This window comes from Asparagus officinalis, chromosome 6 (assembly GCF_001876935.1).
Source record: "Asparagus officinalis chromosome 6, Aspof.V1, whole genome shotgun sequence".
Classification (NCBI taxonomy): Eukaryota; Viridiplantae; Streptophyta; class Magnoliopsida; order Asparagales; family Asparagaceae; genus Asparagus; species Asparagus officinalis.
The window spans coordinates 20506063-20528101 of record NC_033799.1 but is presented as its reverse complement, the minus strand read 5'-3'; the positions used below and the strand labels follow the sequence as shown (position 1 = coordinate 20528101).

The 22039-nt window shown below is 37.5% G+C and overlaps 1 protein-coding gene and 1 pseudogene across 1 annotated transcript; one reads left to right on the top strand and one right to left on the bottom strand.

Moving 5' to 3' along the window:
• LOC109845867 overlaps nucleotides 1–7469 on the bottom strand; it is a 10622-nt pseudogene extending 3153 nt beyond the window's left edge.
• On the top strand, nucleotides 10551–11159 carry LOC109845866. Its single transcript, XM_020415119.1, has 2 exons — nucleotides 10551–10640; nucleotides 10767–11159. Exons 1-2 carry the CDS (start codon nucleotides 10551–10553, stop codon nucleotides 11157–11159), a joined length of 483 nt encoding a protein of 160 aa, XP_020270708.1.

Genomic DNA, 22039 nt, shown 5'->3' with positions numbered 1-22039 from the left:
ATAGCCGCGCGGGTCAGCACGAGCTGTTTCGCGTAGGCTTGACCCGAAAATGCGTTTTGACGGTTTTCGATGGATTTTCTCAGGATTTATCTATTCCAGTGGTTCCTAACTGACTTGATATCATTCACAAACATGGTTAGGACATTATTAACTGAAGATAAGGCTAAATCGCTCATTCTCATCCGAATACCCGCATCTGAAACACTATAAATATGAGCTTAAGGCCTCCATTTTATGGATTTAGAATTTTATCAACAAGGCGAGGTGTTGCTGGATTGAGGAGTCAAGGAGGACGAAATTTCAGCGAAGGTTAATCAGATCCCGACGAATTTCAGCATAAAGAGGAAGGCTTTCGGAGGATCTAAACCCGTATGCCCCGTTCTTTCCTTGAGATTAGGTTTAGTCTTAATCTCGAGAAGAGCTACAGATTTTGCTTGGTCGATTTTAGTGCTTCGAGCGAATACTTCCATGGTGAAGTAGGACCTCTATCAATTTTCCGGCAACCGAATCTGATCCACGGTCGTCCACAGATATTAACATTCCCGGCACAAGCGAAGACCCCACACAAGAGTTGATAAACAGTTACGGGGTTGAAGGGTTGATTGTCACTTCATTGTAAACGATTAAAGTTGTAATGGAAACGATAATGAAAACTACTTTTGATGGAAACAACATCGTAATAATCAGGTTCTGCCGTATATTGCCAATGGTTCAGACTAAGTCTCATGAGAACAAGAAGGATATAAAGGTTGATTGTCACTTCATTATGAAATGATATTGAGCAAAATGTCACTTCACATGTCAATTTAGACAGATAGATAACGGTTTCCCTAAAACATTAACTTTTTTTTAGGGGGGGTTGGGGGGAGGAAGGGGAAGGGAATTTTTTGCTTAGATTTAACTAGCTAAAAATGTGAGGTCTATATGCTCTTCCAGCTTAAGAAGGAATGCTAGAATAATAGTTCGTAACTAGACCATCATTTAGACTTAATGTAATTATATTCTATTTGTTTTCGAGTGAAAATACCCCTCTCTTGGACTGTCATCTTTCCCAACATATAGTCAAAATACTGGGGGAGGTGGAATTAGATGTCCTATATAAAACCTTCAAAAACAATACAACATACAAGCAGACCTTTGATATTACATCATATAACCAACAAAAGCAGAAAAAAGAAAAATTATACAAAAGAAGTCATAATAAAGTCTAAAGGGAAGTGCAGTGCACTGTCAGGACTTACTGTTTGTATTGGTTCTGCAAGCACCTCCCACACCTGGTCCAGGTCTTCATTGAGACGAGACTTATTTACCTACACATGCTGGAGAAGAAATAAAGAATTAAGAAATGAAGAGAGTTACAAAGCAGTGTAATTTCATGAGTCATGTCATTATTAAATATGTAATTTGGAATAAGCCATATTGATGGCACTTTGTCAAAAATGTCCAATCAAAGTATTATTACTTTAAAATAATGAGCTTTAAACTTCAAACTAATTTGGGCTAGTTTCAGAATAAACTTGATTAAATGTAGGTGTGGCAAATTATGACCCGACCCATCAACCCGACCCGACCCGACCCGTTTATATTGGGTACGGGTCAAGTTATATGGGTCGGGTCATAAACGGGTCAACTTGAACTGACCCGTTTATTAGATGGGTAAATTAGGGTTGACCCGAGCTGACCCGTGTAATGCAATACCTACCCGTTTAATTCTAAATGTGTTGCAAACTCTAAATATGAAGATCATCTTTGTCGTCTTCATCCTCCTCCTTCTCCTCTCTCTCCTCTTCCTTCGACCCCTAGTTTCCTGCCAGGTCCAGCGTCTCAGGCGCGGTCGGCCACGTCTCGGCCCCCATCGATAGCGAGCCAGCGTTTCAACGGTCGAGATCGGTTGTGATTCTGCTCGTACGGATGAGATCGGAGGAGGATAAGGGTAGGTCGGAGAAGGGGACAAAATGGGTGCCCAACGTGCTCTGCAACTGGGCGAGCTGCAGGAAGCTAGAGAACCTATCGCTGTCGAGGAACTTCTTCACATCGATGGGGGAGAGCTGCTGGGATCTGGTCGAGAGCGGAGCTCTGGATCTGAGGAGGAACTACATTGTAGGATTGAAGGGTCAGAGGTCGGCCTGGGAGTGCGCTAGTTTTTTTCTAAAGCCCAGGTTCTGTCCGGTTTTGACTTTTATGCCGTGCGAGGATCAGAGTGATTGGGGGGTTCGTCGGAGTGAGGCGACGGCCAAAAAGGAGGGACCGTGGTTTATAATGCTGTGAATAAGCAGTAACCTAATCCTTAATTAGGATTGTTTATTAAAAGGGTCAATCTCTTGTACAATCTATGTAGCGGTATTGCATATTTTGACTTGTGATTGTCAAAAGAGTCAAAAGAATTTCATCTTGATCTATATAGCATCCACGATATTGAACTGAGATTTGATAAAAGGGTCGTTCAGGTTATATGGGTCGGGTCAGGTAACCCGTTTAATAAACGGGTCGGATCACATTGACTCATTTGTTAAACGGGTCAGGTCGGGTCACACATATACAGGTTGTGTCATCTATGACCCTACCCGACCCAATCCAACCAATTTGCCACCCCTAATTAAATGTTAATATTGGAATTGTCTTTATACGCCGGTAGTATATTGAGCAAAAAAGGAGCTTTCGCCACTTTTAGATATATCTTTCTTTGCATCAACTACTCGGATGTACAGACATAATTTTATCAAAAGAATCATGCCAGATATCATAGTTATGGATCCCAAATAATAGATCTAAAGGAAATTGAAAAGGATAGCAAAGACATAGTTCATACAATATTTTTGAGGGAAATGGTTAGTACAATTTTAGAAAAGAAATACTTATATAGAAAAAAACTTAAACATCGGAAAAATCATATATATTATTAGATGGATGTACATTGGATAGAAATTATGTTGACAACAAGACAAGAATTCATCTTGAAATGGATCCACATTTTTATGATCTTGTAATTCACAGAATTTAGCATCTTGCATTAGTAACGAATTCAAATTCAACATATGCCCAACCCAAATAGTTAAAGCAAGAATTGAACAAACAACATACATGAAGCAAAAAATGACGACAGTGGCACATTTCCTACTAATAACACATCTAGCTTTATTTCTAATTCTCTAGTGATAACCATCTCATACAGGTTTTACTATTAACCTGAAGCTTCCGGATTCCTTGTAGTGTACTTTTGTATGCCAAGAGAGAATACCCAGATCCAATACCCAAATTCCTCAAAACAGTAGAATCGGTCAAATCCCTCTGTCAATGATTACACATGCAATATGTATAGTATCACTTTTCCAAAATAAGACACTAAGACGTGTTTTTTTAACTGTGATATAGCACTGAACTTCACATTAGGTACTCCTCAAGAACCATGAATAAAGATGGAAAAGTAAATGATACACAACTGCATACGAGAGATAGGCAATTTTGAGCTGAGAGCTAGCAGATAAAATAGCATTAGCCAAACACAAGTTGCCCTCACTATTCTCAAAATCAATGGGATTAACTTTATGAGGCATAGTTGAAGATCCAATCTCCCCAGCCTTGGTCATCTGGAATGAAAAATTATCATGAAATCGTTTGGTTCCAAATTGGAAGTTTGGGAGCTAAATTAGGTCCTAATATTTTAGGGGTATAGTGGTCAACCATAAGAAAGTTACCTGCTTAAAATAACCTAATGAAATATAGCTCCATATGTCCCGATCAAGATCAGTCAGGATGTTATTAAACTGAACAACTTCATTGAAAAGCTTTGCGATATAGTCATGCGGCTCAATCTGTATACGAAGCAAGCAACAGGCTCAGATAGAGAGTATGCATGCAAGTCAAGTGCCATTCCATTCATACGCCACATTGACCTAACCTTTTAGACAACACAAACTTAGCAAAATTATTAGCAGGCGCTGCAATAACATTATTATTTATGCACTAACTGGTTGGTGTAGAATAAGCTAATTGATAATGGTACTGTAATTCCAAGATAGATAGATAACCTGCAAGTGTATCTACTTATTATCAAGCATGCACATGATAGTATGTACTTACTATATGAATCACCTTTTGTAAGCTCTTGAGACATGAAATGGCAAAAAAACCTACATTTTAGTCACCTGAGTCGATTGCAAAGCTCATATTAAAGAAAATCCTGAGGCTCTATTAGTTATACACTTTTATAGTTTGTATAGTGGCTAAATCTTCACGAGGATTGTTTACTAGTAAACTAGTTCAAGCAGGGATTAATGAATACAAGCAGCAGTATCAAAAAGTATAGGTAAATAAAGTACTCCTCCCATTAAAGAAAGCTGTCCAAGTCATCCACAAAGAAAAAAAACCATATCTAAATCGTCTATGTTCTACTTAATTACACAAAAAAAGATCCATCAAGCTGAAATGAATCAGATAGGTAAAACCTTGCAAAGAGAAAAGTAGCAGAAGTAAATAAACATGCCAGTGTCACGTACTTCACTTAGTCTGAAAGCAAAATTTGGGAAAAACCAACAGCTCCAGCACACTTGCCCAATATTTGCACTTCTGTAAAGGTCTTCCGTACTTCACTTAGTCTGAAAGCAAAATTTGCATGTCCTTTCCCAAAGTAGTGGGTGAAGCAGGCTACAAAGGGTGTTAGAAGATACTAGAACTAAACCACATAAACCTATTACAAAAGCAAATCATTTATTCATGTAGCAAAACGATGAAAATTATCAATATGATATTTTAGCTGCATGCTTTGAGCAGTCAACTTAGTATATGTCCGCTTCTAATATTGGCCATGTCACGCCCCGGCCTGACGGGTCCATTGGTGCGGTACAAGCCGTGGGACCCAACAAGTGTAACGTGTTATTTGGCTCAATCTACTGCCAAAATCGACTAACCGACGTTACACTTAAATAATTTAAGCCACTTAAATTCTCACTCATTTCCTGATGTTGGACTAAATAGGAGTGTCACAAACACCCCACCTTACATAAGAACCGTCCTCATCATGACATGACAATTGGCACATTCCGGCATCTCTATGTTTGTGGACTCTAGAGGTGGCTCCCAGAGCACTCACGCAATATATCACTTAGCCCCGCATAGAACTTAGCTCCACACTTCCGACTCACAACTGCTATGATACAAATTGTCACGCCCTGGGCCGCTGGGCCCATTGGTGCAGTACAAATCGTGGGATCCACCAAGTGTAACATGTTTGGCTCAACCCACTGCCAAAATCAACTAGCCGTGTTACACTTGAGTCTTGGGCATACCTATTTAAGCAACTTAACTTCTCACTCATTTTCTGATGTAGGACTAAATAAGAAACAAATACATGATTATATTATTTTTAACCTTCAGATTGAAAAGGTTCCATTCAATTTATTTCATAGCATCAAGCTAAAAACTCGTGAAGAAAGGAATGTAGAACATGTCCTGCAAACATATATGAACGAAGATAGACAGTATAATCTTTAGTAAACGAGTAATTACACATAGCCCCATGTAGAAAATTCCTGAGTTTCAGCATGTAATCATTATTTAGTTATTTCTATATATACCCCCTCCCCCCCCCCCCCCCCCCCCCCCGAAAAAAGCTTACTTTTGTATAAAAAAATTCACTAAAATGACCATCCAGAAATCTTTGAGTTATTTCAACCAAAAAAAAATCCACCACCAGGACATTAGGGAAAAATTTTTAGTGGAATATTAGCATGTGCACCTTAGATTAAGTTTAACTTTTTAAACCCAAGAGTACTTTGTTTTTTTTTAGTACACCCACTTCTCTAATCCTTCTCTAAACGTGCTCTTGTCGGTTGCATCCCTTCTCTATTTGGGATAATTTTCATTAAGAATTTAGGATTGCTAAATAAATTAGTTCATGGAAATGAAAAAGAATTTTTCTATTTCCTTGAAGCATTCTCTGCATTTTCTTAGTCAAATAACTTCTAATTCTTTTTTTTTAAATCAATATATACAAAAAACTATGTCCTTCTATGTGTAAACACAAATAAAAGGGAAATATAAGATTTTCAATTATGCTTATATAGCATTAAAGTTTTTGTAGATAACATATAATCAACAAAAAGTTGGTATTCCGTTATAACAAGAGTTTCCTCTCATCTTGAACTAAAAATACCTATTCATGAGTGCGAGACAACATGGAGATATGAGCATTTTCCTTTGCTAATTTGCATATTGCATTCAACAGCTCAATCAACACAGGAAATATGACAGTGTTGAACGCCTCCTTCAGTGCCAATGCATGGGCTAAATTATTTATATCCACTGATGTACAAGCAAAATGGAAAAACTCCAGTTCCTAAAAAAGAATTTTGTAGAATCTGATGTCAAATTTTAAGCATCAAATGAAATCTTTGAAACCACAGTTAGTCGTAGTTATATAAAGAGGAAGCATAGAGTACCCACAATAAGGGACATCAAAAACTCACCTCAATAATCTCAGCATTGGATTGACATTTCTGTCAAGAAGTATTCCACTGCCTTAACATCGTGGTTAGTTACTTTTTCAATCTTTTTCACTTCCAGAGCATTAGCTTTGCTAAAGCCACTAAGTATACTTTTTAAATAAGACCTGCCATTCTCGCTAAAGCATTGAACCTCCTTGATTTTAGGTATTTCTGTTAATTTTAGCAACCATTTTACCTAAAAATAAATCGCTTCAGATTAGCACTTTGCACTAAGTAGCCAACATGAAAATATAACTACAGTGGCCAGATTTGTCAAATCATGATGGGTAATGGAGAAAGATGTAAACCTTTTTTACTTGTAAGTTACCTTTTTCTCCATTACCCAAGACATGGCTACACTATGACAAGTTTTAATGAAGACTGCTACCTATATCAAAGTAGAGGGTGGACGTTTTGTCAGATTGTAAAAGAAAGCACACTAATAAGCATGACCTAAATAAACAATGTTCGATGGACTCATACAGAAACTGCTACTACATCATATGAAAATTTTTAGAAGAGGGGTACTATTGTCAGATATGCATATCAAATATAAATATCCCAACGGTTCACAGAATATTTTAGGCACAACTTTAAACCTTTTGAGCTAACTAATGCTTTAAACCTTTTATCTAAATACCTGAGACATATTATGATTTGTAAGCTAGACGAACAAGGATATCTAATCAACAACCACAGTTTCTTCATTCTTTACCAGAAACATTTCTTTATCATTCGCTACAGAAATGATTGACAATCTACATTTAAATATGAAACCATTATTCTTAAAAAAAACATAATGTAAGACTAAAACTGTGCATTGGTTTTGAATAAAAAAGCACTTATTAAATATGTATTCTTACAGGAAAATTTAATGAAAGTTACCTCGACCATTACACGGTAACGGATTAACCCATATTCACTAAAGAATGGATGCAAATCCTTGACTTTCTGCAAATATCGGCTATCTAAAGGTGATAGAGCCATAATGCTAACATATTCAAGATCAACAATGTAACATTCCAATTTTTTTTTTCCTTTCATTGATCGGATACTGTTACCGATACCAATCCATAAATTAGTAGATTCTTTTCTTTATTGCATCTCATATAATCTTCTAGTATGAGAATTTAACTTAGCTAATTCTCATATTGTGATCTAGTTAACTAAGTCATAGCATGCATACAAACTTAGCATGTAAACCTAAGTTAACCATGCTTTAAACCTTGATTAGAGATAACCAAATCATTAAATACCTAATGTGAAACTCTCTAATTAACATAGTTATTATATTTGTTTAGCCATGTTAGTGGGGGAAATTTTGCATAAAACCCCTCAACTTTGGCCAAATTGAGGATTTCTCTTCACATGGGCTTGTATATATGTGCCCTCCACCTCTCATTTTGCCATTTAAGAAGAAAAATCTCTTAAAACCCTCCTCCCTCTCCTCTGAATGTCTCCAGCACCTCTCCTCTTAAAGAAAAAAAATAAATATTTCGAAAAGCCTTCATCTCTCAAGAACATTAAAGAAGAAGGAGTGGAGAAAGAAGGTAGTTGAGGACTTTGGTGGAGGAAGTGGGGCAAAGTCAAAACCCGGAGTGGAGAAAGAAGGTAGTTGAGGACTTTGGTGGAGGAAGTGGGGCAAAGTCAAAACCCTAGGTAAAACTCTCAGTTGCATGTTGTTATTAAGGATGTTAGAACTGAATTATATAGTTAATTTGGATTTAGTCTTGCATGTAACATTTTAGGGCATGCATGTCAAAATTTGGATTTAGTCTTGCATGTAACATTTTAGGGCATGCATGTCAATTTATCTTGAAACAGAAATTTCGCGCCGAAATTTCCAGCAAGATATACTACCACTAAACAGATCATAACTTTCTTTGTATATATCGAAATGAAGAAATTATTTCTGTTATAAAAACTAGACTTTCGTGGCTTTCATTTGAGTCCCTTTTTGTTTAATTCTGATATCATTTACTAGTTTAAAAGTATGGTTTAACGCAGTGCATATGTCTGAAACTGTCTGCCTGAGCTATGTCCTTTGTAAAGAACATATATCTCAACATATACAATGCATGCTTGAAATTCTTTCTGTTATAGAAACTAAATATTCGTGGCTTTCATTTGAGTCCCTGTTTGTTTAATTCTGAGATCATTTACTAGTTTAAAAGTATGGTTTAACTCAGTGCATGTGTAAGAAACTGTCTGCTTGAGTCATGTCCTTTGTAAAGAGCATATATCTCAACATATACCATGCATGCATGAAATTCTTTCTATTTCTAAAACTAGACTCAATTATATTTCTGTTGATAGGAGTTTGAATTAATTTGAATAACGTTTGGTAGGCCTAAACCTAGTTCTAATAGCTAGCATATGTGCTGGAAATTCCAGTCTACCCCCCTGTGTTGTTTTGCATGTAACATGCATTTTAAAAATGCAAAATTGATGAAACTCATGGGACATGGAAGCTAATCCATAATATTACTTACATACCAAGTATGAGCTCTTTGGGATATAGTTAAGTACCCGAAATAAATTATTCATCCCAAATGATGATCTCTGTTTTTCTGCTACAGTTTTGATAGGTGTAGTTTTCTGAGAGCATGACTCTTACTATACACAATGCATTGATGTAAAAGTTTTATATTCTGAAATTAGACTCATAATGGAGTCATTTGGGACTAGTTTCATGTATTCTAGACATCGATTGTTATACCATTCATTCACCTAAATCTGCTGCATGTATACTACTTAGGTTGCTGTGCATATTAGAGATATTAGATGCAATCATCTAGGGTGTAGCTTATACCATGATATAAGTTTTAAGTTAAAGTTTTAAAAGACATAGTGTCTAGAATCTCATGTGGGTATACATGTATATATAGGACAGAGAATCTTGGATTCATTCGTTGGCCGAGAGGATCCCGACATAATCGGTAGGTAACCTTTCATTGTTTCCTCTCAAGTCTTTGAGAGTTCGATTGATTACTTTCTTGAAATTCCTGCGAGTTAGTTTCCCATGCTAATTGTATATCTTATCATTTTCATAATATTCCTATTTGATTCACCTCATGCATGGGCTCGTTGTTGATTGGTTAATCATTGCTATCCTAATGTTGTTTATTTCAGTTTTATACCTTCGATATCCTTGAATGATTTCATTGCAACAATTCGAATTGATTCGATGGTTCAACTATTGATAATGATAGTATTCCTCTCTTCGTTGATGATTGATTGTCTATATTCATGGATTATGCCCTGTGTGAAGTAAGCTTCACCGGTGGGTGGTAATGTTATAGTGTCCCGGTGGGACAATGCCCTGTGTGAGGACGCTCACCGGTGGGTGTATAAAAGCATGCGCGGTTTATTGATTATCCCATGATTGGGGAGTTTGGAATCCTGAATATTAGACCTTGATTATTCATCTTTACATGTTATTTCACTTCGGTCAATGATTACGATATAAGAATGGCAACTTAATGTTGAGACCCCGTTGTTCAAGTTTGATATCTATGTCTATCATTTTCATTCGTTCCCTTGGATTGTACCCGAGATTTTTATGGTTACCTATTGGGCCTTAGGCTCACCCCTATTGTTTCTGAATCCACTCGCAGGTCATACAACTGGCAAGGATAAGGGCATTGCAGACCCTGAATTTGAAGATTAGCTCCAGAGGAAAATCTTAATAGGGGTTAATTTATGTTCACTTTTGTAGTACCTTTGACTTATAAAACATGTATTAATGTTGTAGCCACTGCTATTATTGTAATATTTTGTATTACCCTTTAGTTCTCTTCTATTTTGGTATTCAATGGACTCTGCTGTCAACCTCGTGATCTTGGGTATTGCATATGCATCTCTACTGCTTTATTTTTCGCCCTTCAGTATATCTATGTTGTGATGTGCATAAAGATTTAGCAGGTCGACCCTTCTTATTACAGATAGGTCATGCTCAAATTTTTATGTACCTCCCAGAGGAGGGGCGTCACACAGTGGTATCAGAGCACAGGTTGACACCTTAAGAGCCCTACATTGAAATACCTAGACCCCGAGGAGGAGGACCCCATGGAGGAGGATCCCGAGGAGGAGGAACCTGAGGAGAACCCTATGGAGGATGAGGATCCAGTGGAGATGCCTATGGAGTGGGAATTTGAGGTAGCACAATAGCCCCTACTTGATGAGTTCCAAGAGGGAATTCCACTTGGATGAGAGCTTGACCTGGATGAGGAGGATTGGATTTTACAAATGAAGAAGATTTTTACAGTCTTAAATTGTGCAGAGGAGCAAAAGGTGTCATTTGCCGCCTTTATGTTCAGAGGGGAAGCTGAACATTGGTGGAGGGCAACCTTAAGATTAGAAAGGGCTGCCCAGAGACAGATTGATTGGGATAGATTTGTGGAGCTTATGAATAAGAAATATATCCCGGAGAGTGTTAGGGATCAGTGGGCTATTGAATTTCAAGGTTTGCAACAAAATAACATGACGGTCCAAGAGTATGAGGCTAAGTTTACTCAACTATCAAGGTTTGCTCCACATTTGATCGCTGAAGAATCAGATAAGGCTAAGAAGTTTCAAAGGGGACTCAGGGGAAATATCAGAGGGAAACTAGTGGCCCTCAGAATCAGGAACTACGCAGAACTGGTGGAGACTGCATTTGAAATTGAGAAAGACTAGCTGGAGTATCAGGAGATCCGCAATAAGAAGCAGAGTTCAGTTAAACGCCCACGAACAGAAGGAGGTCCCACAACCGATAAGTCAGCATCGAATCAGCCCGGGAGGTCAGCGACAGCAAAATTTCCCTTTCGTCGTGATCGAGCAAATCAGCCAAATAAGTCAGCAGCCTGCCCTAGATGTGGCAATCATCACTCTGGATATTGCAAACTTAAACCGTGCATGTTTCGAGTGTGGTCAACCTGGGCACTTCAAGAGAGATTGTCCAACCTTGAGGAATCAAGCAATAACAGAGCGAGCACCAAGAGGAGATCACGCGGCTCGAGCTAATGCCTCACAGCAATCAAATGCTCCCCAGCGGAAGGCTCAGTCCAACCAGAGTGTGCAGCAGAACCAAAGGAACCAAGGAAGAGTTTTTGCCCTGACAAGGAAGGATGCACAAGCATCACCATCTGTGGTGGAAGGTACAGTTCCCATATGTTCATTCACCGCTCATGCACTTTTCGACCCTGGATCTACACACTCTTTTGTATCACCTCACTTTGCTAGGAATTTTCCCAATTCACCGACACTATTAAGTAGTGAGATAATTGTGTCCACACCTATGGGTGGTAGTCTCCTAGCAACATATGTTTATGAGAATTGTGGAGTTTTAGTGAGTGATCATGTCATGAATGCAGACCTTGTATGCCTAGACATGTCAGATTTTGATGTTATCCTAGGAATGGATTGGTTAGCATCTCATCATGCAACTATAGACTGTTTGAGAAAACTGATAAAGTTTAAACCACAAGCGGAGGCGAGTTTTGTTTTCCAAGGGGAAAGTAGAAGACCACTCACGCACCTAATCTCATTTATGAAGGCTAATAAATTGTTGAGGCAAGGTTGTAGTGGATATTTAGCTTGTGTGATAAGTGACCAATTGAATGAGAAAAAGCTTTCAGATATACTTGTTGTAAGAGATTACCCGGATGTCTTTCCAGAAGATTTGCCAGGATTGCCTCCAGATCGGGAGATAGAGTTTGCCATAGACTTGGTCCCAGGGACCACTCCTATATCTAAAGCCCCTTATAGATTGGCGCCAGTTGAGATGAAGGAACTAAAGGAACAACTTCAAGAGTTATTGGATAAAGGATTCATTAGACCCAGCGTGTCTCCATGGGGAGCACCAGTCTTATTTGTGAAAAAGAAAGATGGGAGTATGAGACTCTGTATAGATTACAGAGAGTTGAATAAATTGACCATTAAGAATAAGTATCCACTCCCAAGGATAGATGATCTATTTGATCAGCTTCAAGGAGCTCAATATTTTTCCAAAATTGATTTAAGGTCAGGGTACCATCAGTTAAAGATTAAGCCTGAGGACGTAGCAAAAACAGCATTCAGGACTCGCTACGGTCACTATGAATTTTTAGTGATGCCTTTTGGACTGACTAATGCGCCGGCCGCATTCATGGATCTGATGAATCGGATATTCAAACAATATTTGGATCAATTTGTGGTGGTTTTCATTGATGACATATTGATCTATTCTAAGAGTTACCAAGAACATGAAGAACATTTGAAGATTGTATTGCAAATCCTAAGAGAGCAACAGCTATACGCAAAGTTTAAGAAGTGTGAATTCTGGCTAGAAAAGGTGATGTTTTTAGGACATGTGATCACAAGAGATGGGATATCCGTGGATCCAGCAAAGGTTGAAGCTGTCGTGAACTGGCCGCATCCCACCTCAGTGACTGAGATTCGTAGCTTTTTGGGACTAGCAGGATATTATAGAAGATTTGTTAAAGACTTTTCCCAATTAGCAGCCCCTTTAACTTATTTGACTCGTAAGAATGTCAAGTATAATTGGAGTGAGAAATGCGAAGAGCATTTTCAGGAGTTGAAGAAACGGTTGGTAACTGCTCCCATCCTCACTATCCCTACGAGTTCAGATAAGTTTGTGATATATAGTGATGCATCTTCCAGAGGTTTAGGTTGTGTTCTAATGCAGAATGAGAAGGTAGTGGCTTATGCCTCCAGGCAATTGAGACCTCATGAGAAGAATTACCCCACTCATGATCTGGAATTGGCTGCTGTGATTTTTGCCCTGAAGATATGGAGACACTATCTATATGGGGTATCATGTGATATTTATACAGATCACAAGAGCCTAAAGTATATATTTACTCAGAAGGAGATTAACATGAGGCAAAGAAGGTGGTTGGAATTGCTGAAAGACTACGATGTAAATATTCTTTACCATCCAGGTAAAGCGAATGTAGTAGCAGATGCTCTCAGTCGGAAGAATCATATTGCATCAGCTTGTTTGCTAACTAAACAAGCCGAGTTAAGTAAGGAGCTTGAGAGAATGGAGATTGAAGTTAGAAAGTATTCTTCTGGAATGAAGATTTGTCAGATAAGCCTACAACCTACTCTGTTGGACCAAATCAAGGAGCGACAGAAGGAAGACAAGGAGCTATGTGAGATAAGGAAGAAGGTGGAACAAGGAAAATATTCAGACTTTAAGATTCAAGATGGTGTTTTAAAGATGGGTAATCGCCTTTGTGTACCCAATGATGGGGAGCTTAAGGATCAGATATTAAGAGAAGCTCACCAGACCCTATATGCTCTTCATCCGGGTAGCACCAAGATGTATCAGAACCTCCGACAAAACTTCTGGTGGAACCGCATGAAGGAGGAGATAGCTGAATTTGTATCAAAATGTTTAACATGCCAACAGGTGAAGATTGAACATCAGAAACCATCAGGACTATTACAACCTTTGCCCATTCCAGAATGGAAATGGGATCACATCACCATGGATTTTGTTACTGGACTACCCCGATCAACAAAAGGAGAGGATGCCATATGGGTGGTAGTTGACCGCCTGACCAAGTCAGCGCACTTCATACCCTACAAGATGTCGCATACCATGGAAAAGTTGACCAGTTTATACATTGAAGAGATCGTGAAGCTCCACTAGATTCCCATATCCATTGTATCAGATCGAGACCCCCGTTTCACCTCAAGATTTTGGAAGAGCCAACATCAAGCTTTGGGGACTAAACTGAAGTTCAGCACTTCAGCACATCCTCAAACTGATGGACAATCTGAGAGAACGATACAGACCCTGGAGGACATGCTGATAGCTTGCACCTTAGATTTTGGAGGCAATTGGGCTACGCATTTGCCGCTAGTAGAGTTCGCCTACAATAATAGCTTTCATTCTAGCATTGGCATGGCACCTTATGAAGCCCTATATGGGAGGCGATGTAGATCCCCTATCTGTTGGGAAGAGACTGGTGATCGTCGACTACTTGGACCAGACGTAATCCAGGAGACGACTGAGAAGATCCAAACTATTCGGCAACATATGCAGACGGCCCAAAGTAGGCAAAAGAGCTATGCAGATCGTCGACGCAAGGACCTAGAATTTCAGGTTGGTGATCATGTGTTTCTAAAGGCTACACCAATGAAAGGAATAACAAGAGGTGGCAAGAAATGCAAACTCCGTCCGAGATACCTTGGGCCATTCGAAATTTTGGAGAAGATCAGACCTGTAGCCTACCGGCTAGCCTTGCCCCCAGAATTAGAGAAGATTCATAACGTGTTCCATGTCTCAAACCTGAAAAAGTACGTACCAGACCCCAGACACATCATTTTGCACCAAGCCTTGCCCCTGCGGGAGGATCTATCTTATGAAGAACGACCGGTTCGAGTGCTAGGCTTTAAGGAGAAGCAGCTGAGAAACAAATCCATATTGCTGGTTAAAGTTTTCTGGAATAATCGAGGCGTTGAGGAGGCAACATGGGAACTAGAACTTGAGATGCGAAAAACATATCCACATTTATTTTGAGGGTACGTAAAAATTTCGGGGACGAAATTTCCTTAAGGGGGGGAGTATGTAACATTCCAAAGTTTTTTTCCTTTCACTGATCGGATACCGTTACCGATACCAATCCATAAATTAGTAGATTCTTTTCTTTATTGCATCTCATATAATCTTCTAGTATGAGAATTTAACTTATCTAATTCTCATATTGTGATCTAGTTAACTAAGTCATAGCATGCATACAAACTTAGCATGTAAACCTAAGTTAACCATGCTTTAAACCTTGATTAGAGATAACCAAATCATTAAATACCTAATGTGAAACTCTCTAATTAACATAGTTATTATATTTGTTCAGCCATGTTAGTGGGGGAAATTTTGCATAAAACCCCTCAACTTTGGCCAAATTGAGGATTTCTCTTCACATGGGCTTATATATATGTGCCCTCCACCTCTCACTTTGCCATTTTAAGAAGAAAAATCTCTTAAAAACCTCCTCCCTCTCCTCTGAACATCTCCAGCACCTCTCCTCTTAAAAAAATAAATAAATAAATAAAAGATTTCCAAAGCCTTCATCTCTCAAGAACATTGAAGAAGAAGGAGTGGAGAAAGAAGGTAGTTGAGGACTTTGGTGGAGGAAGTGGGGCAAAGTCAAAACCCTAGGTAAAAATCTCAGTTGCATGTTGTTATTAAGGATGTTAGAACTGAATTATATAGTTAATTTGGATTTAGTCTTGCATGTAACATTTTAGGGCATGCATGTCAATTTATCTTAAAACAGAAATTTCGTGCAGAAATTTCCAGCAAGATACACTACCACTAAACAGATCATAACTTTCTGTTCGACAAACTAGACTTTCGTGGCTTTCATTGGAGTCCCTGTTTGTTTAATTCTGATATCATTTACTAGTTTAAAAGTATGGTTTAACTCAGTGCATGTGTCTGAAACTGTCTGCCTGAGCTATGTCCTTTGTAAAGAACATATATCTCAACATATACCATGCATGCATGAAATTCTTCCTGTTATACAAACTACATATTCGTGGCTTTCATTTGAGTCCCTGTTTGTTTAATTCTGAGATCATTTACTAGTTTAAAAGTATGGTTTAACTCAGTGCATGTGTCTGAAACTGTCTGCTTGAGTCATGTCCTTTGTAAAGAGCATATATCTCAATATATACCATGCATGCATGAAATTCTTTCTATTTCTAAAACTAGACTCAATTGTATTTCTGTTGATAGGAGTTTGAATTAATTTGAATAACGTTTGGTAGGTCTAAACCTAGTTCAAATAGCTAGCGTATGTGCTGGAAATTCCAGTCTACCCCCTGTGTTGTTTTGCATGTAACATGCATTTTAAAAATGCAAAATTGATGAAACTCATGGGACATGGAAGCTAATCCATAATATTACTTACATACCAAGTATGAGCTCTTTGGGATATAGTTAAGTACCCGAAATAAATTATTCATCCCAAATGATGATCTCTGTTTTTCTGCTACAGTTTTGATAGGTGTAGTTTTCTGAGAGCATGACTCTTACTATACACCATGCATTGATGTAAAAGTTTTATATTCTGAAATTAGACTCATAATGGAGTCATTTGGGACTAGTTTCATGCATTCTAGACATCGATTGTTATACCATTCATTCACCTAAATCTGCTGCATGCACACTACTTAGGTTGCTGTGCATATTAGAGATATTAGATGCAATCATCTAGGGTGTAGCTTATACCATGATATAAGTTTTAAGTTAAAGTTTTAAAAGACATAGTGTCTAGAATCTCATGTGGGTATACATGTATATATAGGACAGAGAATCTTGGATTCATTCGTTGGCCGAGAGGATCCCGACATAATCGGTAGGTAACCTTTCATTGTTTCCTCTCAAGTCTTTGAGAGTTCGATTGATTACTTTCTTGAAATTCCTGCGAGTTAGTTTCCCATGCTAATTGTATATCTTATCATTTTCATAATATTCCTATTTGATTCACCTCATGCATGGGCTCGTTGTTGATTGGTTAATCATTGCTATCCTAATGTTGTTTATTTCAGCTTTATACCTTCGATGTCCTTGAATGATTTCATTGCAACAATTCAAATTGATTCGATGGTTCAACTATTGATAATGATAGTATTCCTCTCTTCGTTGATGATTGATTGTCTATATTCATGGATTATGCCCTGTGTGAAGTAAGCTTCACCGGTGGGTGGTAATGTTATAGTGTCCCGGTGGGACAATGCCCTGTGTGAGGACGCTCACCGGTGGGTGTATAAAAGCATGCGCGGTTTATTGATTATCCCATGATTGGGGAGTTTGGAATCCTGAATATTAGACCTTGATTATTCATCTTTACATGTTATTTCACTTCGGTCAATGATTACGATATAAGAATGGCAACTTGAACATCTCCAGCACCTCTCCTCTTAAAAAAATAAATAAATAAATAAAAGATTTCCAAAGCCTTCATCTCTCAAGAACATTGAAGAAGAAGGAGTGGAGAAAGAAGGTAGTTGAGGGCTTTGGTGGAGGAAGTGGGGCAAAGTCAAAACCCTAGGTAAAACTCTCAGTTGCATGTTGTTATTAAGGATGTTAGAACTGAATTATATAGTTAATTTGGATTTAGTCTTGCATGTAACATTTTAGGGCATGCATGTCAATTTATCTTAAAACAGAAATTTCGTGCAGAAATTTCCAGCAAGATACACTACCACTAAACAGATCATAACTTTCTGTTCGACAAACTAGACTTTCGTGGCTTTCATTGGAGTCCCTGTTTGTTTAATTCTGATATCATTTACTAGTTTAAAAGTATGGTTTAACTCAGTGCATGTGTCTGAAACTGTCTGCCTGAGCTATGTCCTTTGTAAAGAACATATATCTCAACATATACAATGCATGCTTGAAATTCTTTCTGTTATACAAACTACATATTCGTGGCTTTCATTTGAGTCCCTGTTTGTTTAATTCTGAGATCATTTACTAGTTTAAAAGTATGGTTTAACTCAGTGCATGTGTCTGAAACTGTCTGCTTGAGTCATGTCCTTTGTAAAGAGCATATATCTCAATATATACCATGCATGCATGAAATTCTTTCTATTTCTAAAACTAGACTCAATTGTATTTCTGTTGATAGGGTTTTGAATTAATTTTAATAACGTTTGGTAGGCCTAAACCTAGTTCTAATAGCTAGCGTATGTGCTGGAAATTCCAAGTCTACCCCCTGTGTTGTTTTGCATGTAACATGCATTTTAAAAATGCAAAATTGATGAAACTCATGGGACATGGAAGCTAATCCATAATATTACTTACATACCAAGTATGAGCTCTTTGGGATATAGTTAAGTACCCGAAATAAATTATTCATCCCAAAAGATGATCTCTGTTTTTCTGCTACAGTTTTAATAGGTGTAGTTTTCTGAGAGCATGACTCTTACTATACATCATGCATTGATGTAAAAGTTTTATATTCTGAAATTAGACTCATAATGGAGTCATTTGGGACTAGTTTCATGCATTCTAGACATCGATTGTTATACCATTCATTCACATAAATCTGCTGCATGTATACTACTTAGGTTGCTGTGCATATTAGAGATATTAGATGCAATCATCTAGGGTGTAGCTTATACCATGATATAAGTTTTAAGTTAAAGTTTTAAAAGACATAGTGTCTAGAATCTCATGTGGGTATACATGTATATATAGGACAGAGAATCTTGGATTCATTCGTTGGCCGAGAGGATCCCGACATAATCGGTAGGTAACCTTTCATTGTTTCCTCTCAAGTCTTTGAGAGTTCGATTGATTACTTTCTTGAAATTCCTGCGAGTTAGTTTCCCATGCTAATTGTATATCTTATCATTTTCATAATATTCCTATTTGATTCACCTCATGCATGGGCTCGTTGTTGATTGGTTAATCATTGCTATCCTAATGTTGTTTATTTCAGCTTTATACCTTCGATGTCCTTGAATGATTTCATTGCAACAATTCAAATTGATTCGATGGTTCAACTATTGATAATGATAGTATTCCTCTCTTCGTTGATGATTGATTGTCTATATTCATGGATTATGCCCTGTGTGAAGTAAGCTTCACCGGTGGGTGGTAATGTTATAGTGTCCCGGTGGGACAATGCCCTGTGTGAGGACGCTCACCGGTGGGTGTATAAAAGCATGCGCGGTTTATTGATTATCCCATGATTGGGGAGTTTGGAATCCTGAATATTAGACCTTGATTATTCATCTTTACATGTTATTTCACTTCGGTCAATGATTACGATATAAGAATGGCAACTTAATGTTGAGACCCCGTTGTTCAAGTTTGATATCTATGTCTATCATTTTCATTCGTTCCCTTGGATTGTACCCGAGATTTTTATGGTTACCTATTGGGCCTTAGGCTCACCCCTATTGTTTCTGAATCCACTCGCAGGTCATACAACTGGCAAGGATAAGGGCATTGCAGACCCTGAATTTGAAGATTAGCTCCAGAGGAAAATCTTAATAGGGGTTAATTTATGTTCACTTTTGCAGTACCTTTGACTTATAAAACATGTATTAATGTTGTAGCCACTGCTATTATTGTAATATTTTGTATTACCCTTTAGTTCTCTTCTATTTTGGTATTCAATGGACTCTGCTGTCAACCTCGTGATCTTGGGTATTGCATATGCCTCTCTACTGGTTTATTTTTCGCCCTTCAGTATATCTATGTTGTGATGTGCATAAAGATTTAGCAGGTCGACCCTTCTTATTACAGATAGGTCATGCTCAAATTTTTATGTACCTCCCAGAGGAGGGGCATTACAAACAACCTCCTCTTCATGATGATGCTCCATCTAAAACAATAAAGTTCACACAGCCAAAACATATTAAACTAGTTGTCCAAATATGAGGAAAATTAAAGAAAAAGGATCACCAAAAAAATTAGATCATTCCGGATCAAACTTAATCATCATTTAAGATTCATAAGCCCAATTATTGGATTGAATACAGCTCACTATAAATTGGGGACTGCCAAATGATCATCTCAATTTATTTAAAAAAATAAAGAACTTGAAATTCAAAATACAACAGTGGAAGCCCTACATTACAAATCCAGAAGAAGAAAAAAAAAGTGACCTATAGCATATGATATTTATTATTTACTAAAAGTTTTATGCTCTATCCCAAAATATTCCCTCACGTAAACTTATAAAAAATCCTATCTTTATTCAAAAATCCAAAAGATGCCACTTTTGAGAAACATTTCAAGATTATAGTATATGAGATTTCAGAAAACTTAGGAACGAAATAATCACAAAAAAGCAAAAAACAAGCATACAGTCAATAAAAGGCAGGGCTTGTGTTCATGAAAATTCCCCAGCCAGGAAACCGAGAATGGAGATCTTTACCTTCGTAGTCGTGACTCCTTCTGAACTACTCAGCGAAACCCTAAGTGGTTCGAATCGTCGAGGAGGGGTGGACTGAATCCGAAACCTTAGTTGGCATGATCGTCTACTAATCGAAGTCGAAGAGGGAGAGGAGGAAAAGGGCGGCAAGAAAGCGAACGGGGCTCGAGGGGGTGATAAGAGCTTTTCCATGGAGTCACAGACGGGATCGAAACCCTAACCCTAGATCTTTAAGGGGGAATTTGTTCAGGGTTTAGTGGAGTGGGAAAAAGGAGCCGTCTTTTTTTTAAGGAATCAGAAAGAGCGAGGAGCAAGCACCTTGATTCATTTTATATGCTTTTCCTGTGGAGGTTAGGTTGAGTTCATCAGATATTTTCTTTAAAAGGAAGGTAAATGATGGATAATCTAATAATGCTTATAGATTTTAAAATCTGATGACGAATGTAATGTTAAAAATCACCACTGTTAACTTTATCAAATATTAAAGACACTATTAGTATTTGGGTGGTAGTGGTACATTCTGTTATAAGTGAAAGAAACTTTACTTGCAGAAATAATCAGGCTATTTTTTGTATGTCTGCTTGCTTACTGCAATACAAATAGCTCATTTTTCTTTTCTTTTTTTTCTCTTTTTTTCATTTCTCAAAATTCTTCATACTTATCATAATAATAGTTGCATGAGATCCCAAGCTATATGCACTATTTCTGAGAAAAGAACAGAATGTTAAGCTGATGAAACTTAAGTTAATTCAAGTAGTAATGGGCAAAACTTGATATAACAGCTATCATGTAATTTAACAGAATAATAAACTTTTTACTGTCAATAGGTTTTGCCAAATATTTACTCTTCGAGTTTGAAGCAAACTATACTCTTTTGAGGCACATTAGAGAAAGAACTAGAGTGATTTTTGTAAATGATTTTTGTTTTTGCATATTTAGATGTTGATTTTGCATATTTTGATGTAATTAGAGAAGCAACTGTATTTTTTTCGATCTGTATTCTCTTTACTTATGTGATAATTAAACACGGTCTAATTCTCTCAATCCTTACCACGTATCTCAATTCTTATTGACGAGATCACGCCACATAAAATTTCCACCGGATATTTTAATAGTTATTTTCAAGTGTACTAGTAGTTTCAAGACTAAACAGATGTTAAAGATTGAGAGAGTAGAACAGGACAATAACTAACTGCATCTAAATATGAAAAAAACAAGAAATCTATGTTGTGAACAAAAAGAGAAAGCTATGGCAGAATTGTCCCACCAATACCAGTATACTACACACAGGTTTGTTGATATTTACAGATTCAAGTACCCAAATACTTTATTTCAAAAGAAAAGAACACAAGAATATTGTTCAAATCGCATAAACAAGAATTACTATTGCATCCTGCAGAAGGGGTAGCAACCAAAAATCAATATAAATATAATTATCGAGGTAAACAAACTTCAAGTATTTCAAATGAAAACAAACTATCAAGGAGACAATTGACACAAGGGGGAAAACCATCATGGGGGCATAAATCCAATAATCAAATCCCCCGACTTACAATATGACAGCCAAAGCATTCTGATTCCTGTATGTTGATCACAAATACATGTACCAAGAGAATACAAAATACAATTGACACAAGAAGAATACAATGAACTTAGCAATACATGGAAGCA